At 38.5% G+C, this 16,841-nt stretch overlaps 1 protein-coding gene across 1 annotated transcript; it reads left to right on the top strand.

The window, feature by feature from the left end:
* Window positions 1-1,385: 1,385 nt before the first annotated feature.
* Window positions 1,386-14,537, top strand: Ddx47 (DEAD-box helicase 47). The gene is made up of 12 exons (XM_026409286.2): window positions 1,386-1,477; window positions 2,041-2,134; window positions 5,650-5,838; window positions 6,091-6,162; window positions 6,375-6,493; window positions 7,580-7,651; window positions 8,326-8,442; window positions 8,979-9,125; window positions 9,666-9,803; window positions 11,622-11,692; window positions 12,274-12,403; window positions 13,971-14,537. The coding sequence occupies exons 1-12, from the start codon at window positions 1,391-1,393 to the stop codon at window positions 14,100-14,102; spliced, it is 1,368 nt and encodes a 455-aa protein (XP_026265071.2). The 5' UTR covers window positions 1,386-1,390; the 3' UTR covers window positions 14,103-14,537.
* The last annotated feature ends 2,304 nt before the right edge of the window (window positions 14,538-16,841 follow it).

Raw genomic sequence — 16,841 nt, 5'->3', positions numbered from 1 at the left:
AAAGAGTGTTATCCACTTTGGAGATCATCTTAAGTGGCCTAATTCCCAGTCCTAGGAGAGTGGAGAGGGTAACCAAAGGGAGAGCAAAACAGAAGTGGAGTGCCAATCCCATACCTTTTATTACGGGACCCTACAGGATCTGACCTAAGCCCTCTTCTCTGACATCACCCTACCTTTTTCATTGTTGCAGACACCAAGGTGATTTCTAAATCAGGTCCTTTTTAGGAACAGGGCTGTGAAGGACCTCAGGCAATTCAGTTGAGGTTATCACTATTCTTAGGTCAAAAATCACATTACCATCATGAAAATAAATATTCATCTTGCTTTGTATATTTATTCTCTTTTGTCTCCAATTATTTTATTTCTAATTCCCCAATTTCCAATTTTGTCCTAATTCCTTTCCCTCCATAGGTAGCCATTCTAAAATATTTCAAGTGTACCTACCATATATATGTGTGATGTAAGGTAGGCACATATTTTAAATATACACGATCTATTTTATGCTTTCCTCATGGCAGCTCTGGGTTTTTGAGATCTAACTATATTGTTAAGGGCATGCTTGTGCACATCAGGTACACATTTCAACTACCCACTGTCCTCCCAGGGAGGTGCATCAGATTGCCTCCAACTCTCCACCTCTGGAAATAATGAACACCTACCATAGGAGTGCACTTGCTAAACATTGGACATGCAACACAGAGTACTTAATTTGCCCCAGTAGTGGCTGATGGCTTTCCAGAAGAGCCTCACTGGCTTTCCGGCCTTTGTATTTGAAGTTCCTCAATATGGAATAATTGTCCCCCAGGCCTTTAAAGGGCTTTCTCCTGCTCACCAGCAAGGTCTCACTTCAAATATCACTGCCTCAGAGAGGCCTTTCCAATCTTCCTGTCATCCCCACAACTTTCCCTCCCAAGGTCACACTTCCTTATTTTTCTAACATTTGTTGAATCATAGCACTTTTCACAAATTTGAAGTGAACTGTGATCACTTATTTATTATGTCTTCCCTCCACAAGACACCACTAGGCATCTAGCATAGCCCTGGAATATGGTAGGCACTTAAAAAATACTGAATAAATGAATGAAATGAATAAATAATACTGTGTTACCCGACTGTTCATCTCTCTACAGTTAGAAAATCGGGGACATACCAGGAAGACAGGTAGGGAAGGCTCTTTAGAAGGCACTTAAAGGGCAGCATGGTCTGCCCTCAGCTTAGTTCCACAAGCCCACACGTTTACACCCACTATATTTCTGCAATTCTCCACCGGCCCGGAGCCTGCTGCAGTCAGCCCGTAGGGGGCGCCGCAACACGCGGCCCGGGGAACACTAGAACTACATTTCCCAGCATTCCGCGTGCCCCCAGCCCACTTCCGGAACCCGCGGGCAGCATGGCGGCGTCCGAAGACCACGATTCTTCCAGTGAAGCTCCCCAGCCGGCGGTGGAGGAGGAGGAAACTAAGACATTTAAAGACCTGGTGAGAATGACAGATGCCGGCATCTCTTTTGTACTGTTGGCGCTAGGTTCAAGCAGGGAAAGATTACTTTACATCTCAGCCAGTAGCGTGAACAAGCATTCGGGGCCTAGATTAGATTTTCAGAAGCTCGGCTTCGGACTGCGCTCCCTTGGCTCTCGAGTTTGGGTGGTGGGAGTTTACCTTCTCCACTTTTGCGGGGCGACGTTTGTTGTTTGCCCAGGAGATTGTATCTGAATCGCGTCTTTTTATAGGTGGACTCTGGAGTTAGGTGTATCAACCAGGTTTGAATGTTGGCCCAGTCACTTATTGTGCCACACATTTCACGTGTACCTTGCAGAATTGTGATAATTAAATAAGGAAATTCACGTAAAACACTTGGCTCTGTCCTCGTTAAGTAGAAAGCATTCATTAACTCGAGCTCAGAGGTGTGATATAGATTCTTGTTAACTCAAACATAAGAGGCTCTACATGTCACCAGAGAATGGAATCGATAAAGTCGTTTAAATAAAAGGGAGGTGAAGATGTACTGCTTTTTGCTAAGGTATGTTTTTCTGAATTCTAAGGGTGTAACAGATGTATTGTGTGAAGCTTGTGACCAGTTGGGATGGGCAAAGCCCACTAAGATCCAGATTGAAGCTATTCCTCTGGCCTTACAAGGTAGGTAGAAGTTAAATGTGTCCTGGTATGATTCAGTGAAGTTATATTCAGTTAAATAACACTGTTGAGAATGATTGCGTGTACATTTCAAATAAAGTAAAGGTATGGTCTCTAAAGAAGCAAAGTTTGGGCTTTTGAAAAAGTCAGTCATTTCTCAGTTTTGCAGGGGTTTTTTTGTCATTTAATAGTTAAAGGGATTTGTTCTGCTACAGATGTTGACTTTAAGAAAGAACTGGATTAAATTGTACTAATGAGAAATTTATTAGAAATCATCAATCAATATATGCATACTTATGTATAAGAACACCTGAAACATACCGTCATGTGTTGCTTAATGAAGGGCATATTTTCTGGAAAATGTGTTGTTAAATGTTTTTGTTCTTGTGTGAACATCATATAGTGCACTTACATAAACCAAGGTGGTAGAGCCTATATTACACACCTAGGCAATGTAGTATATGTGTCTTATGAGAGGTCCATTGTTTTTTTATGTCACATGACTATATCTATGTCTGGAGGAGTCCACAGCTTTTGTTGTGAAAGGTGCTTATTATATTTGCAGAAGAATGGGTAAAGTGCTTGTTGATGACTAGTGGAACTGAAACAAACAGGGTAAACTTTAATAGGAACAGAAGTAAAGTCCTAGATTCCTGAAGTGCCTTCTTTACAGGGTTAGAGAGGGTGGTAAAAGTAATCTGAGATATTGGCTAACTGAAATTCATTACGATCCTCACAGAAAGTGAGTAATTGAGCAACATTACCTTAAGGAGAGGGATTTTAGGGATCCCTTTATTCCTTTGAGAATCAAATAAAAAGGAAAATTTCATCCACATTAAAAAAAAAAGATCAAATGTGTCCTCAAAAAATATCAAATATAAAATTTTGTAAATAATTGCTGGACATGATAGGGCATGCTGGTAATGCCAGGGATTTGGAAGACTCAGGTAGGAGGGTAGTTTCAGTGGTTTGAGACCAGCCTTGGTAATTTAGTGAGACCCCTTCTGCCCCCCACATACAGGCCGAGGATGTAGCTCAGTGGTAATCCCCAGTATTGAAAAACAATTTTTTTTTTTGCATATAATTTCAGCAAGTTCAAGGCTTTTCCTCCCTCATCCCTGAATTTCTCTTTTACAAGTTCTAGATTAAGAACTCCTGGTCAGCTCTAGAGAGAGAATAGTGCTTTGTGCTAGTGAGAATATACATAAGATACTGTTTTTCTTAGGTCTGAAGACCACAGTTTTCAGGAATCAGCTGAGGGGCAATGAGTGTGGTAAAGTATCAAGAATAGTCACAAGTAGTTAAAGGACTGAGTGCATTTGATATGAAGTAGAGAAGTTTTGGCTTTAATGTTTTGAAGAGCTGTCATGTAGAAAAGTGGTTAGACTTATACTGCATACATTTGTTTCTTTCATAAATAGTCACTATGGGATATTTGATGTAAATATAAAGCACTGGAAGTTGAGAATTTTGCGTTTTCCAGGAGTCTAATAAGGAGATAATGATAGCTTTGTTACAGGGTGAACAGGGACATAAAAAAGGTACATTCAAAATACACTGGTGTGGGCTGGAGTTGTGGCTCAGTGATAGAGTGCTTGCCTAGCGTGTGCAAGGCCCTGGGTTCGATTCTCAGCACCACATAAAAATAAGTAAATAAAACAAAGGTGAAAAAAAAATACACTGGGGTGCTGGATGCAGTTGTGCATGCCTGTAAGTCCTGCTACTCAGGAGGCTGAGGTGGGAAGATCACAACTTTGAGACCAGCCTGCACAACTTAGTGAGATGGTGGGGAGACCGACAGACAGTGACTGACTGGGGGATGTAGCTCAGTGGTACATCATTTATGCTTGCCATCATGAATAAGGCCCTGGCCCTGGATTCAGTTTCAGTACTGGGGGGAAAAAAGCCCTGGGGGAGAGTAATTCAATTTAACTGGAATGGATTAGAGAAAATTTATTTCATTTTTGTCTGGGGAGATTGGGAAGACTGAACCTTGAAGTTGAACCTTGAAGACTGAATTAGATTTGATGGGAATGGACTTTCTAGTTATAGGGAATAGCTATAAAAAAGCTAAGGAGGCTGGAAACATGGGCAATGTATGGAGGTTTGTGAGCACTTTCACCATAGAGTAGTGAAAAAGTTTAGTAATTCATAATCTGGGGCCAGATTATAAAAAACTTGAATGCTGGGTAAAGAATTTGATCTATGCTTCATAGGCAGTAGAGTTTCTTGGAGGTTGTTTTTAGCAGAATGAAATTCTTAGAGTTGTACTCTTAGAAAATTGGTCTTATAGCTGTGTAAAATAATTTAGAAACAAGAACCTAGAGATTGAGAGACTAATAAAGAGGTCATTGCAATAATTTTGACAATAAATAATGGGTGGGTTCGTGGTAGTGAGAATGAAAAAGAGAAAATGATAGAAAAAGAATCTTGCATGATTTTATAGCCAGTTTAGGCAAATGGAAGGAAAGGATGAGGAAATCGAAGATTATAGCAAAGTGTCTAGGCAGTGAGTTTAGGACATAATGTGTATCATTGATGTAGAAAGGAACATAAGAGGAAAAATAATTTCAGCAAAGATGAGTTCAGTTGGAAATAATTGATCTCAGATATCAGTGAAATAGAGTGATACACAATTGTAAGGAACAGGTCAAATTCAGGTTGCCTGAGAGAAAAGGGGTTTACACACAACATGATGCTTTCCAGATAACTGCTTTCTTAATAGTTATAGAATCACAAAACAACATGAACAACTTGGTAGGGGCCATTACTCAATAGGAATTGTTTTTGTGCAGAGCTACCTCTGTGGGCTGCAGCCAGCCTAAAGAGAGTGGTCTTGAGTTAATTTCTGAAGTTGTGGCTTAAATGGTAATAACAAACCATGGTGATCTATTCTTAAGGAATTATTTGTGACATTCTCAGAATGCGCAGTATATGGCTTATATTGTTAAGCTCCTGGGTTTATCCTTATGCCATCAGGCCTAGAGTTTATCTTCCTGTAGAATAACATTGTCAAAACTTGTAGATGGCTTATAAATTTCCTTTTTAGCCTCATTCTTCCTTTCCCCATAATGCTTTGTGCTCAGCCAGTGTACTTCTCACTCTTTCTTTGCTGTGTTCTTTGAAACTCCATCTTTCCTCATGCAGGATTACTTTTCCTTCCTTTTATTGCTCACTTCCAGATTTAACTCATTCCTTACCCCTATTAGCTTGGCTCTCCCAGGCATTGAATTTCTTCTTCCTTTGCATTCTCACTGTATTTTGTAGGGGCTTATATTAAAACTCTTATCAACATTATGATGTATTTGTTTATTTGTCTATCTCACTTTTGGATTTTTGAGCTTGTCTAGGACAGGGACTATGTCTTTTCTATTTAGTCACTCTCCTTTGGTCTATAATTAATCATATAATTATAAATTGAGTGACTACTTTGTGTCCAGCATTATGTCATTGGAGAAAACATGGAAAGAGCACTGAGGGAATGTCCTTGTATTAGGTATTTTTGTTTTTTCCTCTAGGTCGTGATATCATTGGGCTGGCAGAAACCGGCTCTGGAAAAACAGGGGCCTTTGCTTTGCCCATCCTGAATGCTCTGCTAGAGACGCCCCAGCGTTTGTTTGCCCTTGTGCTCACCCCCACTCGGGAGTTGGCCTTTCAGATCTCAGAGCAGTTTGAAGCTCTGGGGTCCTCTATTGGAGTGCAGAGTGGTAAGTATCTATGAGGAAAGTAGTACTGCAGTGTCTTCACAAGTGGAGAATGAGTGTGAAAAGAGAGTAGAAGAAAGCATTGTTTTCTTGAGTTATTGATCCAAGTAACTGATGTATTTTAGCTTTGGGAAAAGAATTAATATTGAGGGGAGAACAAATATAAGTAGAAATCTAACATTGGCTTTAAAAGATGTTTAGTAGATTATGGAAGAAACTAAGAATCTCTTTTATAAGTTCTTTTTATTTCTGTAGCTGTGATTGTAGGTGGAATTGATTCAATGTCCCAGTCTTTGGCCCTGGCAAAGAAACCACATATAGTAATAGGTGAGTAATTGGCAAAGTCAAAAGACACTGGCAGTGATAAATTGGAAAAAAAATCTACCAATGTTGGATGGAAAGACTTTGAGGAACAGATTTTGGTAATTATGTTTAGTTTTATAATTTCTTAATTTTTTTGGTGGTTGTGATAGGGGGAGATCACTTTCTTTTTGTCCTTGTTTGAAAACATTGCCCTTTTCCTCAACCTTTCTTGGTAGCAACTCCTGGCCGACTGATTGACCATTTGGAAAATACAAAAGGTTTCAATTTAAGAGCTCTCAAATACCTGGTCATGGATGAAGCAGACCGAATATTGAATATGGATTTTGAGACAGAGGTGAATTTTCAGTTGTTTTCCTCTTCTTAGAGCATCTCAAGGTCTCTGTTTCAAAATTTGGTTCCTTGCCCAGTGGCTTGTATAGTGCACCATGGCAGCCTCAGTTAACTTCAGCATTCCTCTGCCCTTTTTCCATTTTTAGTGTTTTTCATGTTCTTACTGCCTTAGTACCTGCTTAATTTTAGAACATGGTTCATTTCTTTCTTCAGAGATGAGAAGTGTTTCTTTTCCCCATTTTATTTGATTTAGACCTCTCCTATAATCTGCTACACAACCAGTGCTGGCTTCATGAAAGAAGGTTCGATTCATGAGTAATTGCTAGGGAGTTTTAAATTAAAGAGACAAGACTCTTATTACCTTTAATACCAGCTCCGGGATGGCTTCTAGCTCCCACCTCCAGCCACCTAATGCGGTGGCGAGGTTTACAGAAGAGACTAGAGAGAGAGAGAGAAAGAAAACACGCCAGGGAGTGGGCTTTTATTGGGAACAAAACAAAAACTTCCGGGGAAAATCCCATCCATTGAAGGTTAAGTGGGGCAGCATCCCAAGGTCAAGGGCAATGATTGGGTCTTTAGGGCAGTGGCCAGGCATGCCTCTGCGTGGACAAGCCTTTGGACCTGGAAAAGGGTGGGGAAAGCTCTAACACAGCTGTGTCTAACTAAGTGCCTCTCACCCGCCAGGGAGGTAACTCAAATCAAGTGCGAGGATGGCCTCCCACACTATAAAACTTGAAATGTCTTCATTTTCTTTAATAACCCGTTCAACATAGTGAGTCATCAAATCTACCAATTTAAACTCTAATAAGAGAGTTTCTAATCTACCAACTTAAACTCTTTTCTCTGAATAACGTTTTATATATATATATATATATATATATATTTTTTTTTTTTTTTTTTTTTTTAATAACATCTGGTATGACATGAAAATAGCAAATCTTCAGTAAATTCTAGCTGAATTGAATGTTGAGTCCCAGATCCCCACAGTGATGTATTTAGTTTCTTAGTCTCCACCTCCTTCACTATCTGGAGGATTTGCCGTTGTCCAGTCTAAATGTCAGTTTGACAACCATACCTCTTTGTGCTTCAGGTTGACAAGATCCTCAAAGTGATCCCCCGAGATCGGAAAACATTTCTTTTCTCTGCTACCATGACCAAAAAGGTAAAATTTGCTTGGACATATGTTTTCTTCTTTATAAGAATTGACACGTAAAAACAATAATCACAACAATAGCAAAAATACATAAAAGTAAAAATAGAGTATTTAGGAATTAGCATACTATTGCAGGGTGACCAGCTTCTCACCTGGGCAGTTTTCTGCTCAGGATGGGATGAGCCACCTGAGAAAATGAAAGTCTGAAATAGTGAAGAATTAAGAGTCAGAGTCAGAGCCAGAAAATAGTTTTAAAAAGCAGAGCTCATGATAGTTTCCTCTAGTCCACATAGGAGCTGGAAAATGCTAGCAGTTAGAAAATGGCTCCTGTTCTTTATTTAAGGGAGTACAGGGATAAGATTTCAGCAGGAGGAGTCTTGCTTCTCAGTATGACAGGGGGCTTGCAGCCAGCAGATTGATTGGTATCTTGGCAGGCTATAGCCATCAGAGAGGCTGTGTGTCTGTGTGGCTCCAGTGGGTTACCCCAACTCCAGTGCAGTGTTGAACCTGTGGCAGAGCTGTATAGGGATTCACATGTATTTGGGTAGTCTCACCAGCAGGTTTGCTGCTGAGAGTTCCTGGATACCAGATTTTCCTAATCAGTGGCTTCCATGCTGATTTGGTTCATGCACAGTTCACAGATGACTTCCAATAGCATACCATTCTAGATTTCCTTTCTCTAGGTGCAGAAACTTCAGCGAGCAGCTCTGAAGAATCCTGTAAAATGTGCTGTTTCCTCTAAATACCAGACAGTTGAAAAGTTACAGCAATATTACCTTTTTATTCCCTCTAAATTCAAGGTAAAGTATTTACTTTGATCATTCCTGCCTTGCCCTCTCCTCACAAAGGCATCTGAAAATATGCCAACTCTTGATAAGTTGAGAGCTATGGTACAGGTTGGAGTCCTCTCTGTTTGTCTTAGAGTGCATGTTGTAATTATATTTACCACAGATAAGTCAAACATTTCAGGAATTCACAATATACTAAATCACAACAATGAATTCCTGGTATAATGAGATAATTCCTTCCCAGCTCCATACTTTAGGTAATTTTTACTTTATTGTGTGCCTTTTTTTGTAAAAGCTATCCCAGATTATGTGCTTTAATATAAGAACTTTTCCTGGTTGCTGAGTATAGCTCTCCTTGTGCTTAACCTCAGGCTGTGTTGGAGATGCATGGTTGACAAAGGTCATAGTCCTGATTAAAAAATGCAAAGCTGGCAACTGGTGGTCTGGACAATTGAGAAACACTTATAGGCTTAGTCTTTCCTTAATGAATATGCCAGGTGTCCAATCTTTCTTCCAGATTCAATTACATATATTGTTTTGTAACTTAGGATACCTACCTGGTTTATATTCTAAATGAATTGGCTGGAAACTCCTTTATGATATTCTGCAGCACGTGTAATAACACTCAGAGAACAGCTTTGCTACTCCGGAATCTTGGATTTACTGCTATCCCCCTCCATGGACAGATGAGTCAGGTAAGGATTCTTTGGCATCACTGGTGGCATGAGAAGAATAAACTTTATAATAATAGATTTATATGATAGGGACATATAGCATTAATGCCTGTAATTATTGTAATTTTATGGGCTTTGAAGTGTTGCTCTGGATGCTTACTTTCCCCTCTCAGGATAACAGAAGGCTCAAATTATAATATTTTATAGGTAGTTTGCAAGCTATTTGAGTTGATTTATTCTGCCTAGTGGTAATAATGATTCTCTGGTCTCTAAAGACACTTAATAAATTATTTTCCAATTATCTTTCTGTCACTTTAAACAATCCCTATTTTGTATTGCTGTTTTTAGCCTACATCTTAAATATTTTTTGTTGCTTCCGTATTTCTGTTTTAATCTGCAAAGCCTCGTTCTGGACTTAACAGGGAAAATACTTTTAATAAATTTTATTGCTTAGTTCTTGTATTTAGTGTGTCTATTTGGTATATTTTATGTGTCTTATATTCCAAGATTGCTTTGTTTTCTCAGAGTAAAATTCTGCTCATTTTCTTTTCATCATCTCAGAGCAAGCGCCTAGGATCCCTTAATAAGTTTAAGGCTAAGGCTCGTTCCATTCTTCTGGCAACTGATGTTGCAAGCAGAGGTTTGGACATACCTCATGTGGATGTAGTGGTCAACTTTGACATTCCAACTCATTCCAAGGTGAGTCCTATTGCTGATGTGACTTTCTATTCTCAAAATTTATTTCTGTTTTTGTTTTTTCCTTTCAATATTTTTTTTAATATTTTTTTTTTAAAAAGAGAGAGAATTTTTTAATATTTATTTTTTAGTTTTTGGTGGACACACATCTTTATTTCATTTTTATGTGGTGCTGAGGCTTGAGCCACATACCCAGCCCATCCTTTCCATATTTTTAATATTTATTATTTAGTTGTAGTTGGACACAATACCTTTATTTTTATTTATTTATTTTTATGTGGTGCTGAGGATCGAACCCAGGGTCTCGCACATGCTAGGTGAGTGCTCTACCATTGAGCCACAACCCCAGCCCACCTTTCCATTTTTAAAAAAAAAATAGTTATAGATGGACACAATATCTTTATTTTGTTTATTTTTATGTAGTACTAAGTATCGAACCCAGTGCCTCACATGTGAGAGGCAAGTTCTCTACCACTGAGGTACAACCCCCGCCCCTTTCTACATTTTTTTCATTGGTGCATTATAGCTGTACATATTGATAGGATTTGTTGTTGCATATTTGTACATACACACAATATAACAATATTATTTGGCCAGTATCACTCCTCAGCACTTCTCCCTCCCTTCCCTTTACCTACCCATTGATCCTTTTCCTCTACTGATCTTCCTTTGATTTTCATGAGATCCAAAGTTTTTTGTTTTTAAATATGTTTTTAGTTGCTGATGGACCTTTATTTTATTCATTTCTTTATATGCGGTGCTGAAAATCAAACCCAGTGCCTCACATATGGGAGGCAAGCATTCTGCCACTGAGCTACAACCCACCCCCCAAAGTTTATTTCTTAAATAATAATTTCTGTTTTCCCTTAGTTATAATGTAGGGTTGTTTTTTTTTTTGTCCTGGAATAGTTAAGTTTCAAAAATTGAGAAAGTGGGCTGGGGATATAGCTCAGTTGGTAGAGTGCTTGCCTCACATGCACAAGGCCCTGGGTTTAGTCCCCAGCAAAACACACACACACACACACACACACACACACACACACACTATGAGAAAGTGCTAGATTTTTTTGGGGGGGTGGGTATTGGGTCTTGAATCCAAGAGCATTTTGTCACTGAGCTGTATCCCCAACCCTTTTTAATTTTAATTTTGTGGCAGAGTCTTGCTCAGTTGCTTAGGGCCTTGCTGAGTTACTGAGGCTAACCTTGAACCTGTGAATCTCCTGTGTCAACCTCCCAAGTTGCTAGGATTACAGTGGAGTACCACTGCTCCTAGCCAAAAGCTCTTGATAATATTAATTCTCATCATCTTGAACATGCCTATGAATGTAATATTAATAAGTATGAATGAAGATGGCCAAGGAGAGTTATTAGATGCTCATGGGGGGGTAGATGCCGATATGCTAATCTATGTCAATTTCATTTCTTGTGTGTGTGTGTTACTGAGGATCAAACTTGTTCTACCACTGAGTTGCACCCCAGCTCTCAATCTCATTTCTTTAGAAATGGCAGCTTTTCATTCTTCTTAGTGTTTTAGTTTCTTAACTAATTAATATTAATTTTTTTTCTTTATACCACATTGCTATAACCATGCAGTTATTCTTTGTAGACTTATCTTTCTATTAAAAAAAAGAAGCATTGGATCAATTTTGCCTTACAAGAAGAATGAAAAAGATAAAATATATTTGTTTCAACTAATTGCCCAAGCCATTTTCTTCATGTTCTAATATGAATCTGTTTTTTTCAAAGGTTTGCAACCAGATTGTATGTATGCATCTTATTACTCATAATCTATGTAATTTGAATTTACCCTTTTTGTTCCAGGATTATATCCACCGTGTAGGTCGAACTGCTAGAGCTGGGCGCTCTGGAAAGGCAATTACTTTTGTCACACAGTAAGTAAATCACCTTTGGAGCAGAGCAAAAGGAAAAGTGTAGAGACAAGAGCAGAATGCCAAAAGAGTTTCAGAGAGCCAGACTGACTTGGAACCTTGCTCTATCATTTATGGTACTAATCACTTAAACTTCCTTCTTGAGCTTTTCATATTTCTAAATATGGAAATAATAGTACCAATCTAGCATGGTTTTGGTGAAAAGTGGCTATGATATATGTAAAAGATCTAGTATAGTATTTGGTTTATAGAAGTACATAAAATAAGCAGCACATTTCAACAGCTAGAACTGGGGAGTAATGACTTTTCCCTGTATTCTGAAAGTATTAAAATATAACTACGTCTTGTCTTTAAAGGAACAAGTTTTTATCTATTCAAGTCTATTCTGTGAGTAAAGAATACCTTGGATGATTTTTCTCATGGATCAGGCACAAAGATTACACTTAACCAGTACATAGAAAGAAAAAAACATATTCATTAGTGTTAAAACTGTAACTCATATTGCATCCTCTCATAATATATTTTTTGGGAATAGGCATTTGCATTATCAGCCAAGAAAAGCCATGTCGATCTTCCTTCCTCAGGTATGATGTGGAACTCTTTCAGCGCATAGAACACTTAATTGGGAAGAAACTGCCTGTCTTTCCAACACAGGATGATGAGGTTATGATGCTGACAGAACGAGTGACTGAAGCCCAAAGATTTGCCCGAATGGTGTGCATCTTATTCTCTTTTTTCACTAGCCTCTCTGCAAATGATAGTGACTTGTCAGATGTTTTATTATATTAATCCTAATAATAATCTGCAGGAGTTGGACATTATTTTTATACCAAATTTTAGATGAGCAAGGACAGAGATGAGAGAAAGTTGACTTTAGACCACATCATTGAATCAGGTTTTGTTTGAACTTAATCTGACCAGGGTGACACATTCCTAGCCACTGTTCATGTTTCACATGTGGCAAAAAAACCATCAGACATGGGAGTCAGAAGGCCTAGCTTTTTGAGCTTAGACATTTTGCTTAGCCTCTCAGAATCAGTTCCTTACCTATAAATTTGAAAGTAATACTTGCCTTCAATATCTATGGTGTTTTATGAGCACCAGATAAGCTACTATAAACTAAATAAATACTAGTAGTTATAGTAGCAGTAGTAGTGGTAATTAGAAGGTTATAGAAGATTCTAGTGCTCTTTATTGGAGTTCTAGTTTGAGATATGGAGAAACTTTCTCCACTGATTGCTTTCTGAGTAGCTGGTGTACAGATTTGTTTTTCTGCCCACGTGAAAATTTTTATTTGGTATTTTGTTTATGAAAGTGCTGTTTGAGCCAAATGTGGTGGCACACTCCTGTAATCCCAGCACTAGGAGACTGAGGTATAAGGATCACAAGTTTGAGGTCAGCCTGGACAATTTAGTTAGTAAGACCCTGTTTAAAAAATAAAAGGGGCTGGGGATGTAGCTCAGTGGTAGAGTGCTCCTGGGTTCAACCTAGTTACCCATCTCTGCACCCACTGCTCACTACAGAAGTGCTATCTGTGCACTGGGAAAAAAAAATTCAGAAAATACAGAAAGGATTAAAGTCGTAAATAAAATGGTAAACCATCCTCCATTGAGAATCATTGATAGCACCCAGCTCTTTTTTCTTTTTTCACCTATGTTTAGAATTTATCTATTTATATATGATTAGCATTTTTCTATTTCAACAAGTATAGATCCATGTGATCGTCTTTTTGTCTCCACTTCCACCTTCTTGCCCCCCATGTGATCATTTCTTAATGGCTGCAAAGAATTCCATCACACATTATGTAACATGATTTACATTGATGGATGTAACTTTTTCCATTTCTATTTCATCTAGTTTTTTCTATTTTAACTAGTACTATATTGCATGTTCTAGTATGTATAGCATTGAATACTTGTCCTGTTTGCTGAGAGTATATTCCTAAAAGTGGAATTCTTGGGCCCAGGAGTACATGCTGCTAAAATTTGAGTTCATATGGGATGCCAGATTGCCCCCAAGAAAAGCTTCATTAGGTCTTATGATCAGTGATGGTATTTTCAATACTAGTTATTACCCTTCTCAAAACTTTTGTCAATCTTTGTATGAAATAGTAGCTTATTATTATTTTTTGTTTGATTACTGATAAGATTAACATTTTAGCATCTTTGTAGTTGGGTATTATTCTTTGCTAGTATCTGGTTTGGGGAGTTACTCAATATTTGAAGGATGGGACTAGTGACAGTTACTCATTTTTGGTTGCATCCTTTCTGTTTTCCTGTAGGAGTTAAGGGAACATGGAGAAAAGAAGAAACGCAAGCGAGAAGATGCTGGAGATAATGATGATACAGAGGGTGCTATTGGTGTCAGGAACAAAGTGGCTGGAGGAAAAATGAAGAAACGGAAAGGCCGTTAATCACTTTTATAAAGACTTGAGTTCTGCTCTGTAAAATGAGATCACAGAAAAGAATGAAATCCCTCCTTAGAGTTCCTCAGACTGAGATCGGTTCCAGTTATGTCCAGAAGCTGCTCAGCAAATGGAGTGCTCATTCCCCTCTGAGTATTGGGGTGTCATTGCTGCAGGATAATTTTACAGTGCTGATGACAAGATTGTTGGCAAGACTTTCTGCTCTTCAGCTTTGATTCCCTGCTCACAATATGGTGTGCTCTTCTGTCACTTCAAAAGACCTTTTGCTTTTTTGGCTGCAAGTCAAGGACTGGGTTATGAAGTACACAATCTGTAACTGTCAAGGGAGGAGGCTGGGACATCCATAAGTGAGATTAAGACATTGGAGCTTATACTTCATTACACCCAATGTGAAACAATAAATTTAGATATTTTTTAATTTTATTTTTTGGTTCTGGGGATTGAACCCAGGGCACTTTACCCTTTAGCTACATCCTTAGTCCTTTTTATTTATTTACTCATTCTTTTTAAAATTTTGAGATGGTCTTACTAAGTTGTTTAAGGCTTTGCTAAGTGGCTAAGGTTGGCTTTGAACTTGTAATCTTCTTGCTTCAGCCTCCTCAGCCTCCACTGGGTTTACAGGCATGCAGCACCACACCCAGCTACGTATTATTTTTAAAAGTTTCAAAATCCTTAAGACCTTGATATTAAAGGGCTTTATAGATTTAAATAAGATCTTGCTAATAGATAAGAATCTGACAGTGGTGGTTATGTAGCAAATTCATTGGTTGTCCTTAATAAGGTAAACATTATAAGTTTAAAAAAAATCAACAAAGAAAAAAGGTGATGGATGGTTTTGAAAGGAAAGGAGATCCTACTTGAAAGGAGTTTTGTTTTTTTTGGGGGGGTGTGGGGGGAGAATGGAACAAAGTCCATCAGACTGCAAAAATCTTTAGATCCCTAAATAAATTCACTTCCCTGGCTCCCTGAATTAAACAAGTAATTAGAAAGACTGGTTTCTTATTTAGACTTACCCTCGATGCTGAGAGTAAAATCAGGATGCATCAGAAATGTAGGATAGGCCAGGCATGGTGGTACATGCCTGTAATCTCAGCAGCTCAGGAGGCTGAAGCAGAAGGATCTCAAGTTTGAGACTAGCCTGGGCAATTTAGAGAGACTGTCTCAAAAGGGCTGGGAATACAGCTCAGTAGTTCAATCCCCGTATTACAAAAAAAAAAAAGTTGGGTAATTCTAAATGATTTCATTAACTTGTAATTGGTGCCTATTCTTTTGTCCCTATCTGCTGGGTGATTGGATTCAGATGTAGAGCTGGGTTCTTTGTCCCTGCGAGGAAATAGACATTGGAACTGGAGGGGCTGGGTGGAAAGAGGAGGGCTCTCAGAAATCAGGAACAACTTGAACTTCCCAGTCATGAAGAGTTTTGTGTTCTGAGGCCTTTTACATGACCATGATGCCTAATAAGTTTTGTTGACTATCAGTTTTATTAGAGGATTTGTATGTTGAGTGGCAGAGCCAGAGCTAAGTAAGAGGTTCCAGAGAATCGCTGTGATATATTAAGATTGAAAATGAGATTTGGAATTGAATTTTTGAAAATGGAATTTGAGAAACTTTCCAGGTGCATTTGAAGGAAAGGGTGTACCCCAAATGTTATATTTCTTGAAGTATCTGGTGAGAAAAGTAGAAGGTCATGGTTGACCATAGGTGTGTTGTATGTTGTTCACTGCAGGAAGATTTTTAGAGAGAGGATGCTTTTTACCACAAATGTATCCTAAGAAGGGGAGCCTAGGGATAAGGCATTTGTAAATAGCGTATGCCTTATTTTATTGTTTAGTTTGCTTTAAATTTCATTGCTGCTCATTATGGTGCATTTGAATGAAGCATAAGAGTCAAGACATGATAAGAAAAAGAAAAAGGGGAAAAAAGAAGAAAAGGAGGGGCAAATAGTTGAGAGGTGCCATCCATGTGACTCTTATGAGTTGTACTACCTCTTTATGCTAATTCTCCATTAATATTGAATTTTCCTGCTGGGATTCTTTTGTTGCTTTGTATAACAACTTTGTCTCTGAGCCTGTTGATGATTGATGGTTGCTGTTTCAACTCAGTGGAAGATTTTAGATGCATGTTGAAATTGAATTGAGATAGCATTGGAGGGTAAGGAGAGATTGGAATTATCCTGGAGGATATCTGAACTTAACAGGGAGTGGACTCTAACCTGGGTCTGTGGAATCCGAAGAAGATATATACATATTTTGGGGGAAGCTAAAAGGGATAAAAACCTTAGCTCTAGGACTGGGAGTTTAGCTCAATGGTAGGCTTGCTTAGTAGAAGTGTGGAGCATGTGTCTTCAGGCTTATTAACAGATCCAAAACAAAAACTAGAGTCCCAAACAGAAGAAACAGAGATGCCATTGTGAAGAGCAAGAGCCACAGAAATAAATGAAACTCATTAGTAAGTGAGAAATCATGGATTTATACCATTCATCAGATATGTTTTGGGCTCTTTTGTCATCAAGGCAAAGTTGTGAGGTCTTGCCACTTGAAACCCTTACTAAGGTTTTACCTAGGGCTGCTAAAACAAAGAACTACCAATTGAGTAACTTTAAACAGCAGGAATGAACAGTTCTGGATTCTAAAAATCCAAAGTCAAGGTGTTGGTCATGCTCCATCTGAAATCTCTAGGGAAGAATGCTTCCAGCCTTCTGGTGGTTGCCAGAAATCTTTGGTGTTC

The sequence above is a fragment of the Urocitellus parryii genome, chromosome 5 (genome assembly GCF_045843805.1).
Source record: "Urocitellus parryii isolate mUroPar1 chromosome 5, mUroPar1.hap1, whole genome shotgun sequence".
NCBI classification, from domain to species: Eukaryota; Metazoa; Chordata; class Mammalia; order Rodentia; family Sciuridae; genus Urocitellus; species Urocitellus parryii.
This window is presented reverse-complemented; position numbering and strand designations above follow the sequence as displayed.

Excerpts from the sequence above, each read along its gene's own strand:
- Ddx47 (XM_026409286.2), top strand. The coding sequence starts at position 1,391 with ATGGCGGCGTCCGAAGACCACGATTCTTCCAGTGAAGCTCCCCAGCCG. Across the intron at positions 8,443-8,978 it reads TTATTCCCTCTAAATTCAAG|GATACCTACCTGGTTTATAT; the intron begins GTAAAGTATTTA and ends TTTGTAACTTAG. Across the intron at positions 9,804-11,621 it reads ACATTCCAACTCATTCCAAG|GATTATATCCACCGTGTAGG; the intron begins GTGAGTCCTATT and ends TTTTTGTTCCAG.